General features: G+C 39.2%; 1 protein-coding gene across 1 annotated transcript in view; it reads right to left on the bottom strand.

Annotated features, from left to right (window-relative positions):
- LOC113124721 (transmembrane protein 132D) overlaps window positions 1-22,018 on the bottom strand; it is a 123,119-nt gene that overhangs the window by 63,910 nt on the left and 37,191 nt on the right. The window contains exon 3 of the mRNA XM_026297792.1: window positions 12,126-13,050. Within this exon, the coding sequence (XP_026153577.1) occupies window positions 12,126-13,050 (925 nt within the window). The remainder of the gene's footprint in view (window positions 1-12,125; window positions 13,051-22,018) is intronic.

The following is a 22,018-nucleotide window of genomic DNA, read 5'->3' as shown; positions in this document are numbered from 1 at the left end:
CTCTGTCCGACTCGGCCCGATCAGGCGTGACCCCACAAATCAAAATGGGTGTCTGTGCTTCATCGCGCGCGCACACACACACACACACACACACTGTTGTGTTTCCAGTGAGTGAGCTCCTCACAAAGCTATCGCGTCGAGCTACATGAATGGTCATGGCGGTGTGGACATGGAGCTTTGACCCTGCAGGGAGATGGCTTGTAAATGGACTGGAGCACAGTTCATGGTTCTCATGAATAGACTGAAGCAGACACCAAAGCTGTTGAAAATAGCAAGGAAAGAGATTTGATGTGTTTGTGTGAGCGCACAATCTGTGCTTTTGTGTCAGTTTGTATGTCAGGAAAGCGAGACAAAGAGAATCAGAGTCAGTCCTTGGGGCCATAACACGAGTCGGCTGTAGCAGGAATAGTGGAGTAGAATAATACTGCCAGATTTCCTCCAGTCACCAATACTGTGGTACTGTGGGCCAGAGAACACCAACTGGAGAGAGAATAAGGTAAAATCGTCATCCAGGGTTTTGCAACCCTTTACATCAGTGGTGAATGGACAGGAGAGGAGATAGAAACTGCACTCCACTTTCATTATGGACTCATGCTCACCTCCAAGGATTTTTTTTTTTTACAGCAGCTTTTTGAACCTCAAGTGCCCGACACAGATGAGAGTAGAGACTAAAAGACCGCTGTGCTAAAACACAAAGGGAATGTCACTCCAGAGTGAAGGCACCATTTCCTGTTATATAAGATTCGAAAATGAGGAGACATAAAAATGTTGTCATTCAGACTCATAGAGTGTTTTTCTTCTGAGAAAACTTCAACACCACCTACATAAAAGCAGAAAGTAATGTTGCACAATGCTGGTTTTTATCAGAATTATGCAACGCCTTCTCTGTGAAAGAAATATCATTGACTCAAAAGCTCATTTCATGTCAAATAAAAAAAAAAAGTTTCCAATTTTAGAGTTACAGATTGACTAAATGTTATACATATAAAATTATGCTATGAGTATTTAGGTACTGTATGTATTTGGTAATGCTAGATCACTGTAAATCTTTTTTACATTCAGTAAATTCAAAAACATTTTTAAGTTCAATGTTACACCTGTTAAGAAAAATAAATGGCATCGTTTTCAGCTCTCATAATTGAATCTGTGTGTTTGCAGGCTTATTTATTTACAAGACGATTAATCATATTGACAGCCCCTTCATATTCAATAAACAAAAAGCCATCTTTAATGAGATTTGATCCACCCATTGGAAGGGAAGTTTTTGATACAATGGTGGGAAATTCAGCAGCTCAACATAATGCAATCAGTTCATCTCGGGCAAAAAAAGGTGCATCCTTCATTAATCAAGCTGTTGGCATATAGGCTTGTGATTGTTCTCAGTTCCCAGTAAACCAAAGATTAAGGAAGTTTCCATTTAATTCCTGACTTTTAATTTACCAAAGTTTGATCATTTATCACAAGGGATACTTGCATCACCTCCAGTGTGTTGTTCAGGAGCACTTCGATCAGTTCTATGCCACTACTGTAACTAACACATGTATTGGAAGGGAAAAAAAAATCTATTTGAGTTGTGACTAATAAAACTCATACAGAGCTTCTCCACTGTACAAGCTCAGTGCATTTGTTCAGTTGAAGTAGCTTCTAACATTTAAACACTTATTTTGCACAGATTACCAAGTTAAGTTTCCTCAGATGCATTACTTACACTAAACACATGGTGTTTTTGCTGTGGCACTGACTTTTTTTTTTTTTCATGGTGTTTTTGATCAGTAGTTGTGCTGTGGCGTGATGTTTTCCTGAGCAGGTTATTGTTTTGTATTTGATACATGGGCAGGAGGATAGATGTGAGAACATCAGGTTGATACACTGCTCAGGGTATTGTGTGTTGGTGGGGGAAAAAAAAATAATGCAGCAGTGTGCCAGAAATGACAAAGAAGATAAAGACTGTCGTAAGAGGCCAACATGTGCACCCTGTATAGTGCATGTACTTTCACTTTCCCTAACATCTTTAATCTTTTAGCATGAGAAAGTTGCATCACATAACATATCTTTCAGCCAGTGGTTGGCTGAAGTCTCACAATAATGAAAATAGGAAAATCCTGTTATGCCTGACAGGTTTTAAAGCCTAGGCTGGCTTGAACCAAATGCTAAAATAAAGACTTTAGATGTTAAAGTCACAAAATGAAAGCAGCTACAGAGCTGAGTCATTGCTTTGAATGGAAGTGAACAAGAGCAGCTTGACACCAGACATTAACCTCACTAAAAGATCACTAAAAGTTTTTCAAATTTTGGCTCATAAATTCAATTCGAAATGTCCCAGATTCCAGACTATTTACTGTCACTTCTCTATCTGAGACTCAGGAAGCATCAGCAGTTCTAAACCTAAGTTTTCCCTATCAATTAATCACAGTCTTTCTGTTCAAATATTTTATGAATTTTGTCTCATGAGGTTTTGTCTCATGCTGCTCCCCTTGTTATTTAGAGGTTATTTTATGCAACTGAACCAATAATTTAAAAAAGCGCTACCCAGTTAGTACTACCCACTGTTACACAACGTTTCCTTTTTTTTTTTTTTAATCCTTTCTGTCCCTCTTTTTCTTTCTCTCACTCCTCCCAGCAGGGCTACCACTGACAAAAAAAAAAAAAAAGAAGTCATTCAGGTCACATACATCACAATCACAACCATTTGTGGACACACACAGTCACTTGAATCTTTGTCCCAACCATCACGCACACACAAATCCAAACCCCTGAGCAGATCAAGGCTTATCCACCCACAGTGGTGATAGCCCCGGAGGATGGTGACGGCTTGGATCCAAACTACTAGCTTATATCTGCAGATCAATGGCTGACCTCCCAACCAGCTACAGCCAGACTGACCAACACTACACAGCTTAAAGCTCGGCCAAAGGCACTGCTCCAAGCTCCATGCTGAATATTATATCAGTCTAATGATTCTCCGCAGAAACCCAGACTGTGTCAGCCTGACAAGTTCTTTTCTATGTTGCTCTCTCTCTCTAGGTCTTTGTTACTCTTATTTATTTATTTATTTATTTTTTTTTTGTTGTCACTGCCTCAAACTCTATATTTCTGACTGTCTGTATGAAGGGAAGGCGACCTGTTTTGGAAATGAAAGCAAAGCTCATAAAAGAGCAATATTTTTGGAGGAGCAGAAGGTGAATTTTAACATTCAGTAACAGAACTATTATTCCCAATGCCAAGAATATGTTTTGAAATGTATGAAACCAGAAATGATAACTTCCACTGTCGGTGACTGTGTAGGGTTTCCCACATAGACATCAAGATGCCTCAATTGGCCAAAGGCATTGCTTCTGGACAAACTGCATAAACTGTCTCCAAATGTGACTGAATACAGAAATTTCAGTTTAAAGAAAACAAAGAGGTCACCTGTAGCAAGTGCAATAAACTCTCTAAAGACGAAGATTATCGCTATTATTAGATTTTCAACTGAGGTTAGAGTTCTGTAGACACATGTGGAGAGTTGTGTTCTAATCTGTGTGTATAGTCAGATTTGTGTGTGCGCACACTCAGACTTGTACTGTATCTCAATCTTCCTATAGTAGTTTAATTTAAAAGATGGTAAAAATGATAGTAATTTATTGACAGGTCAGGAAAGCCTCTCACTTGGCTGTCTTTTTACATGTGGTTTTTGCTACACTCAGATTGTCGGTGAGCTTTGCCGATGTTTACATCGATTTGTCTGTAAATCCCACTTTTCTCTGCCCTGAGCTCAGGTTCACAGGCTCACCAAGCCAGTCTGTGTGTCTCCATAGCTATACAGCCTTCCCACCACCACTGGGAAAACTACACTGTGGTTAGTTAAAGTGACTCTCACTTCCTTCAGATGGATGAGGCTGAATTATATGGTAACTTGTGCCATTACTTTAACTGAAGGTCTTTAGTTAGTGAACATTTCTAATGTGGAATTGGGTCTGTAAGGCAACAGTGATCAACAAAACCACGACATTATAATGGCTGCACCAGTAAACATCAAATTTTAACTCAGTTGAGTTTCTGTTTTTCTTTAAACAGTATGATCCGTGGTTCAATCATCAGTCACTAATTTGCGTTACATAGCCATTGGACATGTGTAATTTTATAGTTCTTTGTTTTATTATTGCACGTGGATTTGGTGTCAACTTGCAGTTTTGGTTAATGGAATCCAGCTACAGCCAGTGCATCCAGTTCTCTCAAAGTTTCCATCCATTAAATCTGTCACAATGTGCCTTCCATGACCTTTATTTTGACATGTCCTTCCTCTTCCTGCAGTGTCCCAAACCCCCAGCCCACTTTACTCCTAGGTTTTGGTCATCTGTCTGGAATTTGCATTTATACCCATCTTTTCCCACTCCCCAGTTGCCAGTTCTTTTTGGTCACCTTCAGCCTGTTAATGAACTTTCAGATTCTGTTTCACTATCTACTCTGGGATTCTGGCTTGGTGTGTTGCATTGGTGCCTTGTTTCCTGTGCGACTACATCCCCATGGTTGTTGTCTGTTGTTCCCTATCCTCCGTATAAGCTTGTCTCAGTCACTGAATTCATTTCTCTGCTGTCACCACTGTGGTTCAAATAAATCCCCATGTTCCCACCATCCTGACTTTCCTGTGGCATCTACATCTGGATCCCCAGCCACAGCTTAATAAGAAAACCTGTCACAACCTTTGTACAATTCATTTCTCAATGGCATCAGCCACAAGAACAGGAATTTTGGGATCGTATTTTGTAATTAATATTTTTAAACAGATGATGAATTAATGTATTGCATACAGAAATGAGAACACAAGAAACATACCAAACGATACTTGAAAACGCAATGTGTGACATGTTTTAAATTTGATTTCATTGCACTCAGGCCCCATATTCTATCTGCACCTTGCTGTGTGCATTCTCCCAAAAAAAAAAAAAAAAAAAACCTAACCTATTACATTGTCCATTTTGAGAGAAGGAGAAAGAAAAGGCATCAGTAAAAATCCACTGCACAGAGATATTAGGCTTTCACAGATGTCACCAGGCCAACTGCCATGATTAGGTACTGCTGAACTCCCTCTTTCCCCTGCACAAACACACCCTTGCTATTTAGAGACATAGATTATTTGATATTTCTTCAGCTAAAGCAAAGTATAGACTGTCATTTAGAGAGTTTAATGGCATTTCAGACAGTTTTTGCTTATAAATGACTAATTGCTGCAAAGTTCCCTCCCCTTGTTTCTTACCATAAAGATTTTGTGAATAAAACCAAAAAGGTTGCGGCACAATCCACAGGGAGGAAATCATTACTTGAGCACATTTTTTGCTTAGAATAAATCATTTTGGTTGTTTCCTTTCTCTGTCACACTGGATACTTGTTGCTTGACTATATCCCAATCTTTGTGCATCTCTCTAACCCCACTGTCAATGAAGCAGTTTCTTATGTGGCTGAGATGATTTAGTGCATTTTTGTCTTTTTTTTTTTTTTTTTGTGGCTGTCAATTTCGAAAACCAGCTTCTGGTATATGACAAGCACGGCATTGCATCATTTCTCTCTCTCTCTTTATTTCTTTGCCTCCAGTCCACATTAAAATATGCATGACTTTGAGTTGGTGTTACAGCTGTCAAGTCTGTGGGATCAAACTAATCAAAGTAAATCCTTATGAGAAACATCAAGGATAAACAAGTGATTAGAAGGCCAAGTTTATGATTGTCTGGGTGAGAGAGAGAGAGAGAGAGACACACCATCCCACAGTTAGCCAGCAGAGCTTCACTACCTAATCCCACCCTGTTTGTCAACCCCTCTAGCCCTACATATATCATCTTCAACTCAGATTGTGGGAGCTGGAGTTAACAGCATTGCAGAAGTTGAAGTAGAAGTGTTGCCCGAAGATGTTAACACCAGTGTGATAAGTAAAGGAACAGTAGCAGATGTTCCCAAAAAACAAACAAAAAAAAAAAAAACCTCTATCTCTGCAGGACCAGTACATTTTTGATCAAAGGTAGCATTTGTCTTAATGTTAATTGTAGCCCTGAATTTTTGAGCAGCGTCCCATTTTTTTCAATAAAACTGCAGGAAAATTGTCAGTGGCGATCCAGATTGTTTGGGTGGAGGTTTTAGATGCCAAGTCTGATCACAACAAACAGTACATTCAGAACATGATGGCTGTAATGGTAGTCAAGTCAAATGAAGTTTATCTCTATTGCCCTAAATCATAAGTTTGTCCCAGAGGGCATTAAATCTGTGGAACACACACCATCTATTTCTAATGATAATGGGCTGACAACAAAGTTAAGAGCAACTATTTATTATTTGAGTGTTAAGCACATTAGATGCATCTCAGTTTAACTACAAAGTATCACTGACTGTCCATGAATAAATAAATTTTAAAAAGTACTAAAAATATTTAAAGATCTCATCTGTCTTTAATCTGATATGGTTTGCAGGAATAAACAGTTGATTATGGCTGGAAAACTAACCAGTGTCCTGTTGGAAAGCAACTTTCTAAGCTTCTTTTGTTGTAGTAGTTTTTGATAGCAGACAGGTCATACTGTGTTGACATTCAAAGCCTGAACCAACCACATTTGCTTCCTTTTCCCATTTAGTTTTGGTTCTCAGCATAATTTCCCATGGTGCACAGAGCGTGATCGCGTTTCTGTCCATATCCTTAGGTTAAATGGGTATCTACCTTCTGAAACGGGCAAGAGATCTATGTGCCTCATAATTTTAAAATAGCATTTTTTTTTTAGTATTTAAGGACAACATCTTCCATGGGTTTTAGCTTTATGTGCGCAATTAAAACCTCTTGCCAGCTCCAGTCAATGAATGCAGCTAAATAACTCTTGGTATAAATTACAAGGAGCTCAAATTATACTAATCATGTGTCATTTAGTGCAATTATCTGATGGGCCAAAGAAAGCACTTGGCTTTGAAAAGCAATGTTGAAAATTCTTGAATCTAATTCTCACAACCTATATCAAAGAGCTTTAAGATCATTGGCAGCTTTTATTCTGGTTTATGTCTAAGGTGAATGAAGTGGAAAGATTTGTTCATCTTGCTTCTTTCATCTGGAAACATCTTTATCATTTAGTGACGACTTTTCTTGTTTTTCTTATATGTTTGCAGCTGTAGTTCATTTCATTTGAAAACAGTTAGTACAGAAACCTAGACTCCAAAGTCTAGGTTGAAGATACTGACTGATTCTAGTTTTGATCACATCTCCTTCAAAATAACCTTCTTCTCACTGTTTAGGTAATCAGTAAGCCTTTCTCTTATGTCGCCAAAATACAAAAATATGAAGTAAATCTAAGCTGTGCAAAACAGCGGTTGCATACATGTTTCATGTCAGTGCTACCAACTAAAATGTTTATAATATTTGCTGTCTCAATTCACATTTACTGAATACGTAACTGTTTTGTTGTTGGACAGCTCTGTGAGACTATGGGCAGACATTAACAGTGGAGAAAGCTGCTCATTTTAATTTCAAATTAGTTTTTTCACTTCTTAATATTCAAAACTGAGATATGTGATGAGATAAAGACATTTTTGCAAGAGTCGCTTAACTTCAAAAAATTAGTTCTTTTTGTATTGTTTACCAGCAGTGTTGTTGACATTTTTTATGCAGTGATTTGTAGCCTGAGAGCTGCTATAATCAGTTTTTATAACACCAGGCTTCAGTCAAATGATGATATGAAAACAATGTGATGATATGTGAGGGCTCACTACAAAGAATTGTCACCTAAGTCCACAGCTCCCCTTTATGAAACTTATTAGCTGCCCCCAAGTGACTAACGAAATCAATTATTGCAGGTGTGAAGTACATTAGTAGTAGTAATAATAATAGTATGGCCTACTGCTAGGGGTGTCAAGATTAGCTGATACATATCCAAAACTAGACTCAAAGTCAGAGCTACACTAAAATCATTAAATATAATTAAATTCTGCACATTTATCTTAATACATGATGGAACATCCTCCGTACCTACCACACATACCATAATCCTAGACTAGATCTGGACCACATCTCTCTGGGGAGGACCCGCTCTTTATTCATCCTCTCTGCTGCCCAGATTTTAAAAAAACGTGTACGACATTCACAAGTTCAAAGGAGCCAGAGAAAAACACAGAAGCAACCTCTGACCCCACTGCCATGTGTCCACCTGAATGGCACCGTGCATCCGTGTGACCCTCGGCCTAGTTGTGGGATCACTAAAATCTCTTGGGGATATGTGGCCTTTCTGAAGGCGGATGGGCAGAACAAGTGCAAAGAAAGAAAAAAGGAAGTGGAAGAGCTATGAATTCTGGGCCCCTACCATCCAATAAATTCATCAATTTATACACAAATTCAAGAGGAAAGAAAATTGATAGAAAATCATTATGGTAGCAAATACAAGGATTCAAATTACTTGCTGCAGGCATTTGGTGATTGCTTTGTGCTGGCAGGGCCCAATAAAGAGTAGGATCCACATAGTGAACAGTCTCCTCAGGCTGCAAATCACTAATTACTTATTAATGAGTAGATGAGGAAAGTCTTTGCTTTCAAAATAAACACTGGTGAACAGGCAATCTGTGCGAAGGCAGGGAAGGAGCTGGGTAAAGAAGGGCAGAGGAGGATAAGTAGGCTTTGAACTGTACACTGAGACAGAATTGACTTAATTCAAAGCAAGACTCCTTAGGATATTTAAAACGGAAAACAAAGTAGGTTTTTGTGCATGTGTTAGCACAAAGAGGAGGAACATGTCAAATTCAAGGAAAGCAAGAGTATGGCAGAAAAGGTGAGCACATGTACTGAGAGAGAAAGGTTAAATAACACGGGGAGGGAGGGGGCAAGACGGAGCAGCAGATAAAATACAAGAAAAAGTACAGATAAGTATGGAAATGGAAAAGAGAGGTACCTATCTTGGGTGACCTTTACCAACAACTGAATCACAGAAGAGTGCAGTCAAGATAAGGCTAATACACTGAGGAGAACATCTTTATTTCAACCTTTTCTCATGCTGATATTTTAGCAAGCAATGGCCAATAACAAACAGCCAAGGCACATGACCTGTAAACCTGAACTGTGTTAAGGACCAGAATCAGCTGACAGGACGGACTGCTGCATCGTGTGTGCATAACACTGAATTACACTGAACTGGCCTTTACTAAATCCACTCCCTTATTCATAGTCCAAACACTGAACCTGCCTCCTTCACCTACTAAATCTCTGAATAAAAAAACAAGTCATGCTGACTGGGCACAGCATGAAGAATTTTATTCTTCTCCTACCTTCTCAGATATTAGAAGTTCATTTGCATTTATCAGCAACTCCGCCCCCCAGGGGAGAATCTGCAGAAATATGTCGGATTGTTTAGTCAAAATTACAATACAGCTGGGGCAATTTATCTTTTGAAAAGCCTGTTAATTTGTTCAGGAGGAAATGGTGTTTTCATTTGCATGTTGAATAAGGAGTAGCTGGAGAACCATTTTCCAACCTGTTACACCACTCACTCCATGGCTAATGAGGTAGGGAGCAGGGCATTACTGATTCTACTGGGACCTTTTAGCATGACAAACACACCATGACTTTTCCAATTGGCAAAGAGAAGGTCTACCCGTGTGTGTGTGTGTGTGTGTGTCAGACACATGTCGGTTCGCACACACGTGTGCCTGCGACTGCGAGTGTGAAAACAATCTGTGTGTGCACAAATGTCTGTGTGTTTTTGCCAGCGGCTAGAATTAAAAGCCTGTAATTACATTCAAAATAATTACATTAGATTTTGGTTTAGATCAGTTAAAATGTGGCCAATTAGATAATAAGGTAGAGAAGAAAAAAAAAAACGGGCAGTAAAATACCCCCTTCAGTTATTATGCTTTGCAGTTGAGGTAAAGCACTGGTTAAGTATCGATACATTATGTGTGATAGCTTGATATCCTAGGTTTTAATATATTTATATATAGATAAATCCAGTATGTTGGACTATTTTCTATTTGGAAATAATAACATGTACTTGCAATATAGAAACCAGTTGTAACTAACGTGCAAGTAAACATCATGTAAGGTTTGATTTACTCTTAAATGAATGAATCAGAGAGTATATTGATTCTTTACAATCAGTGGAAGTTATCTTATTTAAATGTGGATCATATATGAGTCTGAATTAATATCAGCTGTATTGTTACTGGGATAAGATTTACAGAGGAAATTTAAACTGTAGTGGAGGAGACTGACAAGAGGGTGAAGAAAAGATAATGTGGAGGAGAAGGGAGTAACTTCACAGAACATAAATAGTTAATGATCCTTTAGCCTCTAGGAGAAACATACCCGAGCTACTTGGACAGTAAGTTGTCCATAAATACACCCACAACGGTGGAGATGGTGCAAATACAAGCCAACTCAATGCAAACACAGAGTTTCAGTGTCCAATGTCAAAACGCTCATCTTCAACAAGGCTCAGCATGGATTCACACACGCTCCAGCCTCCACTAGTGCTGATACAGAACTGAAATTCACCCCATCAGCAGGGGAATACCAAGTGTTTAAAGGGAATTTCAAAGTAAAGGTTTGTATTATCAGAAAATCCAGCAGCTGAGAGAAAAAGACGTTCAATGTAAGTACAGGTTGAGTCCTGTAAGATAAGAGCAATGCACAACAAAGCTGGAAAAAGATTAATCATCAGCATTCGGATGTTCAGTTACAGAGTTTAGTAAGCTGGCAGTCAAGAACTGCAGACTGTAATTCTCAGACACTTTGAGGTTTAATCTTTTGGTTGCTAATGAGATGTTTTTGGTTGAATTTTAAGTCTATGCTATCCCAACAGAAACATTAAAAAAAAAAGACAAACTTCTGAACGACTGGGGTGCAACACTGGTGCAAAAAGGCACTAAAAAAAAAACAAACACTGCCTTTAAAGTTACCATTTACACAGATGCCGACAAATGTGATAAACACACACTGCGAACGCTAATACTTCATGGGAGTTCATCATCACTGGAGTGAGAGAAAAAGCAATGAGGCTTTCTGGCAGATTTCCTGCTCACCCAAGGTTGACAAATTGCCAAGGCTCTCTGTCGCAGCTCCACTTTGAGGCTGCTAACTGTTTCATCTGCTGTGATTTAGATCTCAGGCATAAAAGTCGCTCAGCGGAAATGCATATTCCTTACACCTTAATATGCATCAAACAGCACGGAGCAATTACAGTCACTTTGAATAGTAATTTGTAGGAGACAAAGCTCAATGAATCAATAACTACTTTGTTGTTGGGTGGAATCACCTCAGATAAAAAAAAAAAAATTTTCCTCAAGCAGGCAGTTTTGAAGGTGAGTACATAAAACAATCTTCATAAATGGCACAAAGCGTAATTAAGGTGTTATCCAGTCAAAATAATCCTCTCCAGATTGTCAAAGATGCAGTTTGGAAAGTGTTGGAAGGTGTCTCTCCAAATAATTTGAATGGTTAGTGTAAACACAAACAACCCTTCTCCATCAAACACCATCACATCAATAAAAAAGCATCCAGTCCATTTCTTCTGTAAAGAGAAGTCTAGCTTTATGAGATTAAAAGCTTTGTTTTCAGGGTTGTAGAAGAGTCAGAGTAGGAATATGGGTAAAATTTGTTCTGTACATTCAACATCCAAACAATAATTTTGATTAACTAAGCTGGTTTAAGTAACATTTCAAAACCACAATGGTCACTGGTCGTAGGAAAAATGGAAATACAGTAGTTGAACTTTAATTCTGTGCTGTCTTTAAACTGTGATCTCTTCGACAGGAAGGCAAACAACAAAGCTATATGAAAAACAATGTTTTAGAAACAAAGGGGCGCTGTGCAAGATTAGTTAAACTCTGTGTGATTAATTTCACTGTGACTCAGACAAAGTGACTAAGAAATTTTGTGAGAAAACTCAAAAAAAAAAAATGTTGCTGCCACAACACAATTTCACACTTCGGTGACAGATGACTATACTGTAAATGTTGTGCGTTGTCAGATCTGTGGTTGTGGAGTTTTCTCTTTGTTTTTATCTATCAATCTTCCTCTGAAATCCTTTCAGCCCTTTCTCTTTAGAAGAAACTGCCTCAAAGTCCAGTGTGTGTTTCTGTTGAAATTGCAAAGTGAGAGAACAGCAACAGAGCAGCTCAGGAGGAGGCTGACTCACCTGAGAGTGAAAATTTGCACTGAAGAAAGTGTGGACAGAGCCAGAAATGTTGAGACTGTTTCTCTTTGCCGGATGGGTTTGGAGGGAACTACCACCACAAAGTTATTGTCTAGCTTGAGCTCCGACAGCGGCTGAAACAGCCTGACACTCCCAATGCGCTGCATTGGTGTATGCCCTGCAAAATAACCCATTGGCCTTTGCTGGTCTGTGCGAACTGTGCTGCCTTTTCTTGAATCCTCTGAGCTGCAGTCTCCACTGTCCGTGGTTTGAACCATGTAGTAGAGCTCCACAGGAGTGCCCTGGGCCTGTTCAGAGACTCTCTGCCTCCCTGGCCTGACAGTGGGCGGACTGAACCAGCTGGCCAAGGGCTCCAGTTCGGCCACACATATCCCCAGCTCACCTTTTAGCCTGCAAGTGCCCTGCACCTCTTGAGTCTCATGGAAAGCGAACATCCTGACACAGGGCAGCTTGTGGATGGCGCTGTAATCATCCCAATCCCTTCCTGCTATGTAAAACAACACTTGAACCTTTGGCCAACTGGGGTGAATGCTGTCGCTGATAATATATGTGTGGACCTTCCAGTTGAATGTAAAGAGAGGCGATGACGATGCTGATGTTGGCGCTGATGATGAAGTGAAGGATGGTGTGTTGAAGGGTCCTGGCTGGGTTTGCAGCATCTCCAGAGGTATAGGCTGCTGGACAGACAGTGGTCCGTAGCTCGCATTGATAAAGGGCATGTGTTGAGCCTGGTGAATGAAGAAGGACTCTGTGCGAGCCTGCAGGCTGGAGTTCCTCATTAAGTCCTGATTTGCCTCCTGTAAGAAGAACGCTGACTCAGCATTGAGGATCTGGTAGCTAACAGGCAGGTAGATTGGCGTGGGGCCGTACCTCTGCAGACCCTCCAGGATCACCTTGCTGTCCACCACTGAAACACAGTCAAAGTGACAAGAAAAAAACACCTGTTACCATTTGTTTCAACAACCTGAAATAATTTTGGTTATGCATCACATTACTTGTTGGTATATGACATACATGCAGATTAATTTTCTAAATCCTATCAACAAAACCTGAGCCGGGTGTGAAATCAAATAGCTGAATGAGAAACATTGGAGGAAATAATTCATGACCTGGACGAAGGCACTTTCCATTTACCATAATATTTGCATGCATTGCCTGCTTCCTGAGTCAATCATATCTACTTTCACTTCCAGCAGTGAATGTTAACTGGTTTGTTGGAGACAGTTCCATATGATATCACTTTCATGAACCGCTGCTCTTGTTTAAAATAATCTGTTAGAGTCAATTGAAAACACTTGCTTTTTCTGAGTCACTTCCTTATCAGGCTTGTCCACATTACCTCCTGTTCTCAATCCTTTTCATTATGACAAACTAACCCAATCTGTTTTTTCTCTCTCCTGCAATTTCTCCTTCTTTTAACTTCTTTCTCTTATGACTTAATCTCCTGTCTGCTTCCTTCCATCTTATGCTTCACTGCTGTCAGGTTTGGAAAGTTGGCATCAAATTTCTGGTCAGATTTTTAAGCTGTGTCCTATTTCCATACTACATCCGTAATTTTAATCAAGCTTTGAGTATAGCACGTGTTCAGGGGGGGGGGGAATGACAGAAGTACAACCATTTTGACTGTCCTGTTGATGTGCACTTTTGTCCCATAATGCAATGCCAAAAAGGAAAAGTAGGATCTGCTAACTGTAAAACATTAAAACAGATTGTGGACGCTGGCAAGACAACTCAAGAAGATCTTGGAAAACAGTCTTGATTTCTGTGTGTGAAGTGTAGTTCAGGGTTGCAGTATGATTGAATTGGGTGCAGTTGGTGCACAAAATTCATAATTCTTACTTGGTAAAAAGAATATATATATATATATTATATATATATATATATATATGTATATATTACTGCTCCAAAAAAGCTATACCAAAACACTGAAAGTTTTTTTTATTTTATTTATGAGCATATTGATAGATGGTTGTTCACAGTGGACATACATTGAATCTAAAAATAGAAGTGTCCAGCCTGTATGTTCAGACTTCACTGAGTTATGACTGCATGAGGATAAGTACAATTCTGAAGCAAATTGCTGCAATCAGACACTAAGAGTTTGAAAGGACCTTAATCACCTCTCTTATCTGTCGCAGCCTGGTGCTGCTGCAGCAACTCTTGATCCGTGTTGATAAGCTGGACAAGTTAATGGGCCAAACTACAATCATTAATTTCCTGTTGTTTTCATAACACACGTTATTGTTAGGTGACCTCTGTCTGTAGTAATTAGGATACAAGAAAAAGAGGAAGTTAGTAGAAATTACTATATGGAGGGACAGTTGGAGGAGCTTGGGGTGGATGGTTTATTGATGTATTAAGGAAAACGAGATACAGGATTACAAGATGGAAAATGGATGAAGGTTGCTCAGTGGGATATAAATTTCTTTGCACTTCAAGATACACTAGTGTTGGTTGACTTCCTGCTGGTTCTGCCTGCACACATGAATGGGGGAAAAAAATTATATAATTCTATGGCTCTTCTAGACTTTGGAAAATGAATTGGACCAAATAGATCAAAGTCAGAATTTCAAAAAGAGTCATTTCTCTTGGCTCAGTCAAAAAAAGAAATGTATTCACCGATTTAAAGGAGTTTCTTTTCCAGTGATTGTGTATGGGGGAAAGTGCTGTTAGGACCATTGTGTGTCATGTTGTGAATGCAGAAGTTGTAATGAGGCTGACGTTTGGCCACCAGATTCACTTCACAGCCCAGCACTGTTTTTCAGAGCTTGGAATGGATGCATCAAAAAGACTTACCCACAGCACACTGCTGTTCACTTCCAATCTGAAATGTGTTATCTTAACACAACCTTAACCACATATTATTGTAACCATGATGATGAAGGTCTTGTAACCCAAACCACAATCTTTTCCTTAACCTAACCGTCTTTACCAAAAACCATATGAGTTGCAATTAATCTCCTTTTCCTTGCAATTCAGAGATTTATACTCCCATCTATTTTGATATAGTTTGATGTGTTTCCTGTGTTGATTAAAGTTTTTGCTTATGTTTCTGTTGTGTCAAAGTCTTTTGTTCTTTCAGATAGTGTGGCACATTTCAGTGATGTTTTCTGTATGCCCCCCTTAGTGGTTAGGGTTAGAATAAGGTTAGGTTCAGGTTAAGGCAGCTAAAGGGGAACACATATTGTGAAGGAAACAGACACTGACACAACACTGGCTCTGCTCACAACACAACATGCTCCCATGATAAACCAACCAGAGCACCCATCCAGCTTCCATCCAGCAAGACCTCAGTGTCTCTCCATCCTGCAAATCCTCCCCACTGCCTCTTTTCTCTTCACCCTCAACTTCCAGATATTTGGACTCATGAAATAGCCCCTGGGAACCCATTGATTTTCTGTCTCAAACCTTGATGGGGGAGACATGGCGTGGCTGTGATTACTGACAATTCATGGCAGCAGCACAATGGCCGGCTTACCAGATGAACAGATCAGGCACCACTGAAGCAATTCAGAAGCCTATACCAGGTCTTACAGAGATATAGACAGGGGTCAACACACTTCCCAGAAACCTAATTTTATCTGTTTAAGATAAAATCAACAATCTGGTCCTCTAACTGGTTATATGCAGTTATGGAAATAACATCATGACCTTATATATTCATCTAATAATACCTCTGACAAGGTGAGAGACAAATTAAAAGGATACCGTGGCTTATGATCCACCAGGCTATTTGCAGTAAGAGGGCATACTATGGACAACTCTTGGTGCTAAAATGTCATTTTCATTATCTACCTTTCATTTGTATGTCTTTTATTAAGATGCACTGTCCTGGACCTTAACCCTGCCTAATGGGGGGGCTAATATATCAATAGAGTTACTAACAGATCCTTTTCTGTCTGTTTTTAAGGCTAATTATATTGGAACAGCTAGTGCTATTTTGATATTACACAGATCGGGGATTGAATTGAAGCTGCAATGGAAAAAAAAAAAATCTAAATCCATCCACTTGGCATCCACTTTTAATAAATCCAGTTTAGGTCGAAATAAATACAATACAATGCAATAAATACACATTATTCAAACTATTGCCAGTGCTGGCTGCCCAAATGGAAAACAGCCACACAGCTGAACCTAATTACAGGCCTCTCTTCTTCTTTATAATCATATGCATTGTAAATGTAAAACGTCTGACACCGATATGGGTAACAAAATAATAAGAATGGACCATAAATATAAATTAGTTGCCTTGTTCTCTAAACAGTTGCTATTAGGTTTGTATTCATGTCTCACTCCTTCATGCTCCTTGAATGCCAGAGTGAAGCTGCATTTTTCTATATTTTTATATACCACTACATCCCTGATGTGGGGGAATACTAAAGGGTGTAAAGACTTTCACTGAGACAGTGCAGAGTGAGCGACTGCTGGTAGATAGTTCTGACGGAGAGAATGACATTTACCCTTAAAAATGACAAAACAGAGAGCAATGTAAAAGGGGGGCACGGTGCTTAGTTGGTGCTACATCGTGCTTAGAGCCAAGTGAAAGGATTTTCCTCTTTTTTTTTTTTTTCTGCTGGGACTGTGACAAACTGTCCTAGTTTCCACTTAACTATGACACAGATGAAACTAAATACCTCATTACAGCTGAAAAACGTTGTAATTCGTAACTTCAGATTTAGGATATGTCTCTTTCTATGACACCAATAAGACACTGTAAATAGAGAGGCAAAGCTGGTTTGATTTGTAGCCCTCAGCTGCCCTTGAATTTCATGTCTGTAGCTACTGTACTTGTAAATCATGTCTGCAGGACTGTTTCTGCAAATGAAAAAGGGAATGATTTGTGCAGATAACTTAACCCCTGCGGTAAATCCTGGCTGTAAACTCTGGAGGATTTCTGTACACGGCCAACCCCTCAGCATGCAGGCTGAGGAGTCTGATCACATATCAAACATGCAGCTGAATTAGACTGGCCTCATCATTAGAAAGATGTTAGATGCAGGATTTAATGTCTTGATGTTATATTGATGTTAGCCAGGGGGGCCCACGGGAGCATGGGGGCATGCATTTAAAGCATTTTCCATGACATTCCTAAAACATGCAGCAAGGAACTTATAAAATATACCCTTCAAATGGTAATAAGGCATTTATATCCCTAAGACGTGTGACACGTGTGGTTTCAAATCAAACCATTTCTTATAATCACCTGTTCTCTTCCCTTGCGACCTGAGAACACCCAAGAAATATAATCCCGTCATCTTGCCTCACTCTGCTCTCTTCTCCACTCATCCCATCTTTATCCTCCACCATGTGCGCACCTCGAGACCACTCCCTGATCAAACACATTAAGTTGGCCTGACTTCAGTAATACGATAATCAGATCTTACTTTAGATGTATAGATAGAGAAGTGACTGAGGTAGGAGGTGGGAAGATGAGCAGCAACAGGGAACAGAAAGTGGGAGGTGGCGATGACAGTGGATTGTCTTGTTCAGAAAAAAGCCAAAGATTACAGCACAGCAAGACCCACATGCCGCATTCATTGTACCATTTGGTTTAAAATTAGACGTGTTTCTCTTGTAGAACTTCCATGAACATGGAGGAATATTGCTCCAACCTGCATTAGAAACAACTGTACATTTGTTCACTGCTTTCTAAATTGCTGATACAACTCTTACTGTGGGCCATTGATAAGGATGACATGGGAAATCAAAAGCTGTTTTGTTCAGCCATCATTTACCCCTAAACAGTCTCTGCTGACAGGCTGACAGGAAATGGCTGGCAATATTCTGTATCGTTATTACTGTCAAGATAGCTAGTGAAAGGTCCAAAACCAGCAATAAATTTATTCTGCTAACATGCAAACCCTGGCTTGTAGAGTGCTCCATTGTTGGAGTCAGTGCGTTATACCTTTGTTCGCTGTGACAATTTGACTTAAGTTGAACATGGACAATTTATTTAGGGTCAGTACCACTGACAATGCCCAAAATTTGATTAATCCACCAGTTAACATAGCTCTCAATAAATTCACTCTCGCTTTTCAAATCAAATTTGCTACAGACATTTAGAAAACTCGCCAACCTTTTAGCTGCCATGACATTAACATTTGCAGGTTAAAATTATATATCTCATCAATTTCTGTATGGATTACTATGAAATTTGGTTAAGATCATTATCTTCTCTTCCCTTTGTGCAATACTTTGGTTTGTGACAGTATAGCCACCAAACAAAAGAAAATAATTCATAAATAAACCCATCACTGTCTTATAAATTTCAGTCACGATGGACCGTAGACGCTATTTGCAGACTACTGCTAAAAAGCCATTTGCATGCCATTCAGTGCTGTTATTTGTCTCTACTGCCACTTTTGTATCAGGAAGGGACTTATAGTGTGTATTAAAGAGAAAAAGCACACCTTGATTTGTGTATTTTACTACTGACATTTTTAAAAAAGCTCTTGAAATCCCACATTTTCCATAGTCCACAAGGTAAAACAAATAAGACGTGATCTTTACATGGCATTTTCTTTTGTTAAACATTTGCTCTATGTGGGAGTGTGCTCTGTAGAGATACTGCTTAGGGGACCTTGAAGTCACCGTTAGTGGACTTACTGTTGGTCAGTATGAGAGGTAACTTTTTCAGAACAATGAAATGAAAAGGGTATTTTTTTCTTGAAGGACTGGATATAAATGTCAGCAGCTCCTCAGATGTAGAAAATGCCATTGGCAAAGTCAAGAAGTTTAAAAACATTATCAAAGACAATTTCTGATAAAGTCTTGTGTGCAGAAGAGGAGACTGAAGGTCCCCCAAACCACTAGAGAATGATAGATGACTAAGCTAAATCACAACTGAAAAATAATTGCTGTATTGACAAGTTTTAACAAATAAAAAGCAAAAAATACTATAACAAAACAATGTAGTACAAGTATTATTTTATTTTTTAATTATATCGCAAGTCTCACAGTCACAGTCTAAAAAGGTGGACCATCTTGAATTCAGTGGAGGCTACTAGATATAAAACCATGTTCAGTGGGTGGCAAAATAATTCCCTGGTTAGTGAAATGTCCTGAGTAATATCTCAACACAAACAAAACACACAGGAACTCTAATCGCCTGCATGTGATGGTCAATAAGTGCCCATCACATGCAGCCTGAATGGAGACTGCAGGAGAAACACGGCAGAGCTGAGAGTCTGCTCACAGCAGGAGTTTAATCGGATCACATAAAAGCAAAGCACACCTCATCTTTCACCACTAGGCAACACATTTATGCAGAAATCAATAGCTGGAATCATATTTTCCCCTTTCAGAGAAATGAAGGAAAATGAAGTATTGTGACCCAACTGAGATGGATGGGGCAGGGCTTCATACTTTACAGATATCAGCAATAAGTCTGGGCCTTATGTTTCTTCAAAACTTGGGTTGTTTTTGTCCCTGACAAATCTTACGGCCTCTTCAGTTCCCAAATGGCCTTAGGGTCATTTCTGTCAATAAATTCCCCGAGTCTGAACATAGGTAATTTACGGCATGCTCTTCATCTCTCTTTCATCTCCAAAAGCGCCTGCTTCTCGTCTCACCTTTCAGACACACAACACACACACACAGTCACATATATGATCACATCAATACAGCTATATTAGGAGGGCCACAAACAGGCTGAACTTAAACTGCTGCAGCAGAGTAAGAGACACTCCTCACTTTTTTTATATATAGGCAGTGATATTCTTTTAAATGTAGCCACAGGCAGCAAATGTACACAGCTTATTAAAAAAAGATTCAACACAAAGGCATAATTATTTATTTGCATTCGTATTTTACCATGTTCTGAAATTTCTAGGGCCAGAAGGGAAAATTTGATACTGCCAACACAAAGAAGAAAAAAAATTCTTTGTGATAAAACCCTCTTTATGTGAAATAATTTAATGTATTTGAAACAATGACTATTTGCTGTCTCTTCCCACCTACAGTGATTACTTAAAGGCAACTAAAACAAATGAACTAGCCTATAAACAGTAATAAAACAAATTTAGATGATGCAGTTCATCATCCTTTGTTCATGTTTATTGACTCTGGAATAGGTACGCATTGTTCCTTTGTCAGTCACAGACCCTAAACTTGAAAAGTTCTCATTTTCTATGCTCTTTGAAAAGTAAGGAACAAATGAAAAAGTATTGTACAACACTATTATCAATGACACAGCAATAAAAGGGCTAGACTTTCCTCCTCCTGTCTGCTGAAATAGAGTTGCAGAGAGTAATTACATATTACATGGTCTAAACAATGCTGAAAATGAGTTGTTTGTAATCTGTCCTTTCTTAAATAGCCAATGTGTTGCACCACAAACTGCCTCAATTAGATCCAAAAAATAACTGCCTCTAAAAATGACATTTAAAATCCATCCTTTCTCTCTGCTCACTTGGAAATAATGTATTTCAGTGTAACGAGAATCTGAAAAAATAAAAAGCACTAATGGAAATAAAAAAGATAAACCTCCCATTTGGGCATTAGTTATGCCTGGCTGGGGAAAACTTCCAGCAGCTTCCAAACATTTCTTTGTCTGCATAAAAAACATTTTTCCCACTCATTCTGCAAGGCATCACATCTCCCTGGTGGGGGTACTGAGCAATAGCAATGAAGAGCACTTCACCAGTTGTGCAGAAAGGGGGGAAAAAAACTCAAAGCCTGCTGCCTTGAAGACACATTTGGGACATGAATGGGCTTTTTATGACACTTCAATTCTGTCCACTGCCTGTGGGCCCAGTGTTGTGCATTGTACAGTGTCAGGAAAGGAGGGGCTGAATGGCAGAGCAGGGAGTCACTAAGGAGCGGTGGTTGTTTAGATGAGATGAACTAGGAGACGAGAGCTCTTGAAGGAACGGGGCAAAATGTGCTGAGCAGAGCAGAGCAGCAGTTAGCCTTCCTACGAGGGCACCCACAGGGGTAATCGAAGGCTTCAACTTTAACTATGTGGGCTCTGCTCTTGTCATTTAACACCGCAGATTGCTTTGGTGAGCTTATGAATGTGACCGGGCTTCTCTCATAGTGAAGTAACCGCACTTTGAAAGCGAGTCAAATAAAAGTGGTGACAGTGACAGATGATGCAGTGGTGTGCTTAGACAGAGGGAGGCCTGTGTCATAAATAACGACGACTCTCGGCACATGGTAATCATACCCAAGTGAATCCATTTCAAGTATACTGTGCATTATACACTGGGGGTTCTTCTTCTTTCTTTTTTTTTTTGTGTAAATATATGAAATCAAATGGAGTTAAGTGGGCAAGAATAATGTAGTGAGTTGGCAAAATGAAGCAGGGTGAGTAATGTTCTGGCATTTCCAGCAAGGTTATGTTGTAAGAAATTCAGTGGACATCGGGCACTGCAGCTGCTCCAGGAACTCAAATGATGCAACTAAAGTATTAATTATGGTCAGAAGAAGGGATATTCAGGAATTCAATACAATGGTTTACTGTCTTTATGACAAATTAATGAATGGATAGTAATGCTGATACAGTTTTGTTCCACAATTTTTACAGATCTCTCACAAAACTTGGGTTTGAAAAAGATTTATGTGACCAAGTAAGCTAATCAAATGAATATGTTATATTATTTGGTGTGCCATACATGCCACGGTTAATCAAACCTGTAAGGCATGAATAATTAGCCTCAAGATAGAAGAACGTCTAGGAAAGTGAATATAAACAGATGAGTAATAACTATTAATAATACTGCAGTGTGACGGGCAGGTGTTTAATGTCTTCCAAAAAAAAAAAGAAACATTCCTTCCAAACATCTGCAGATCCACTACTGATCAGTCATTGCAAATGTGAGCACTGATTAGTTTGTTGTGTATAAAGTATTGTTCAAGTCAATGAAAAGTTAGCA

This window comes from Mastacembelus armatus, chromosome 12, assembly GCF_900324485.2.
Source record: "Mastacembelus armatus chromosome 12, fMasArm1.2, whole genome shotgun sequence".
Taxonomy (NCBI): Eukaryota; Metazoa; Chordata; class Actinopteri; order Synbranchiformes; family Mastacembelidae; genus Mastacembelus; species Mastacembelus armatus.
This window is presented reverse-complemented; position numbering and strand designations above follow the sequence as displayed.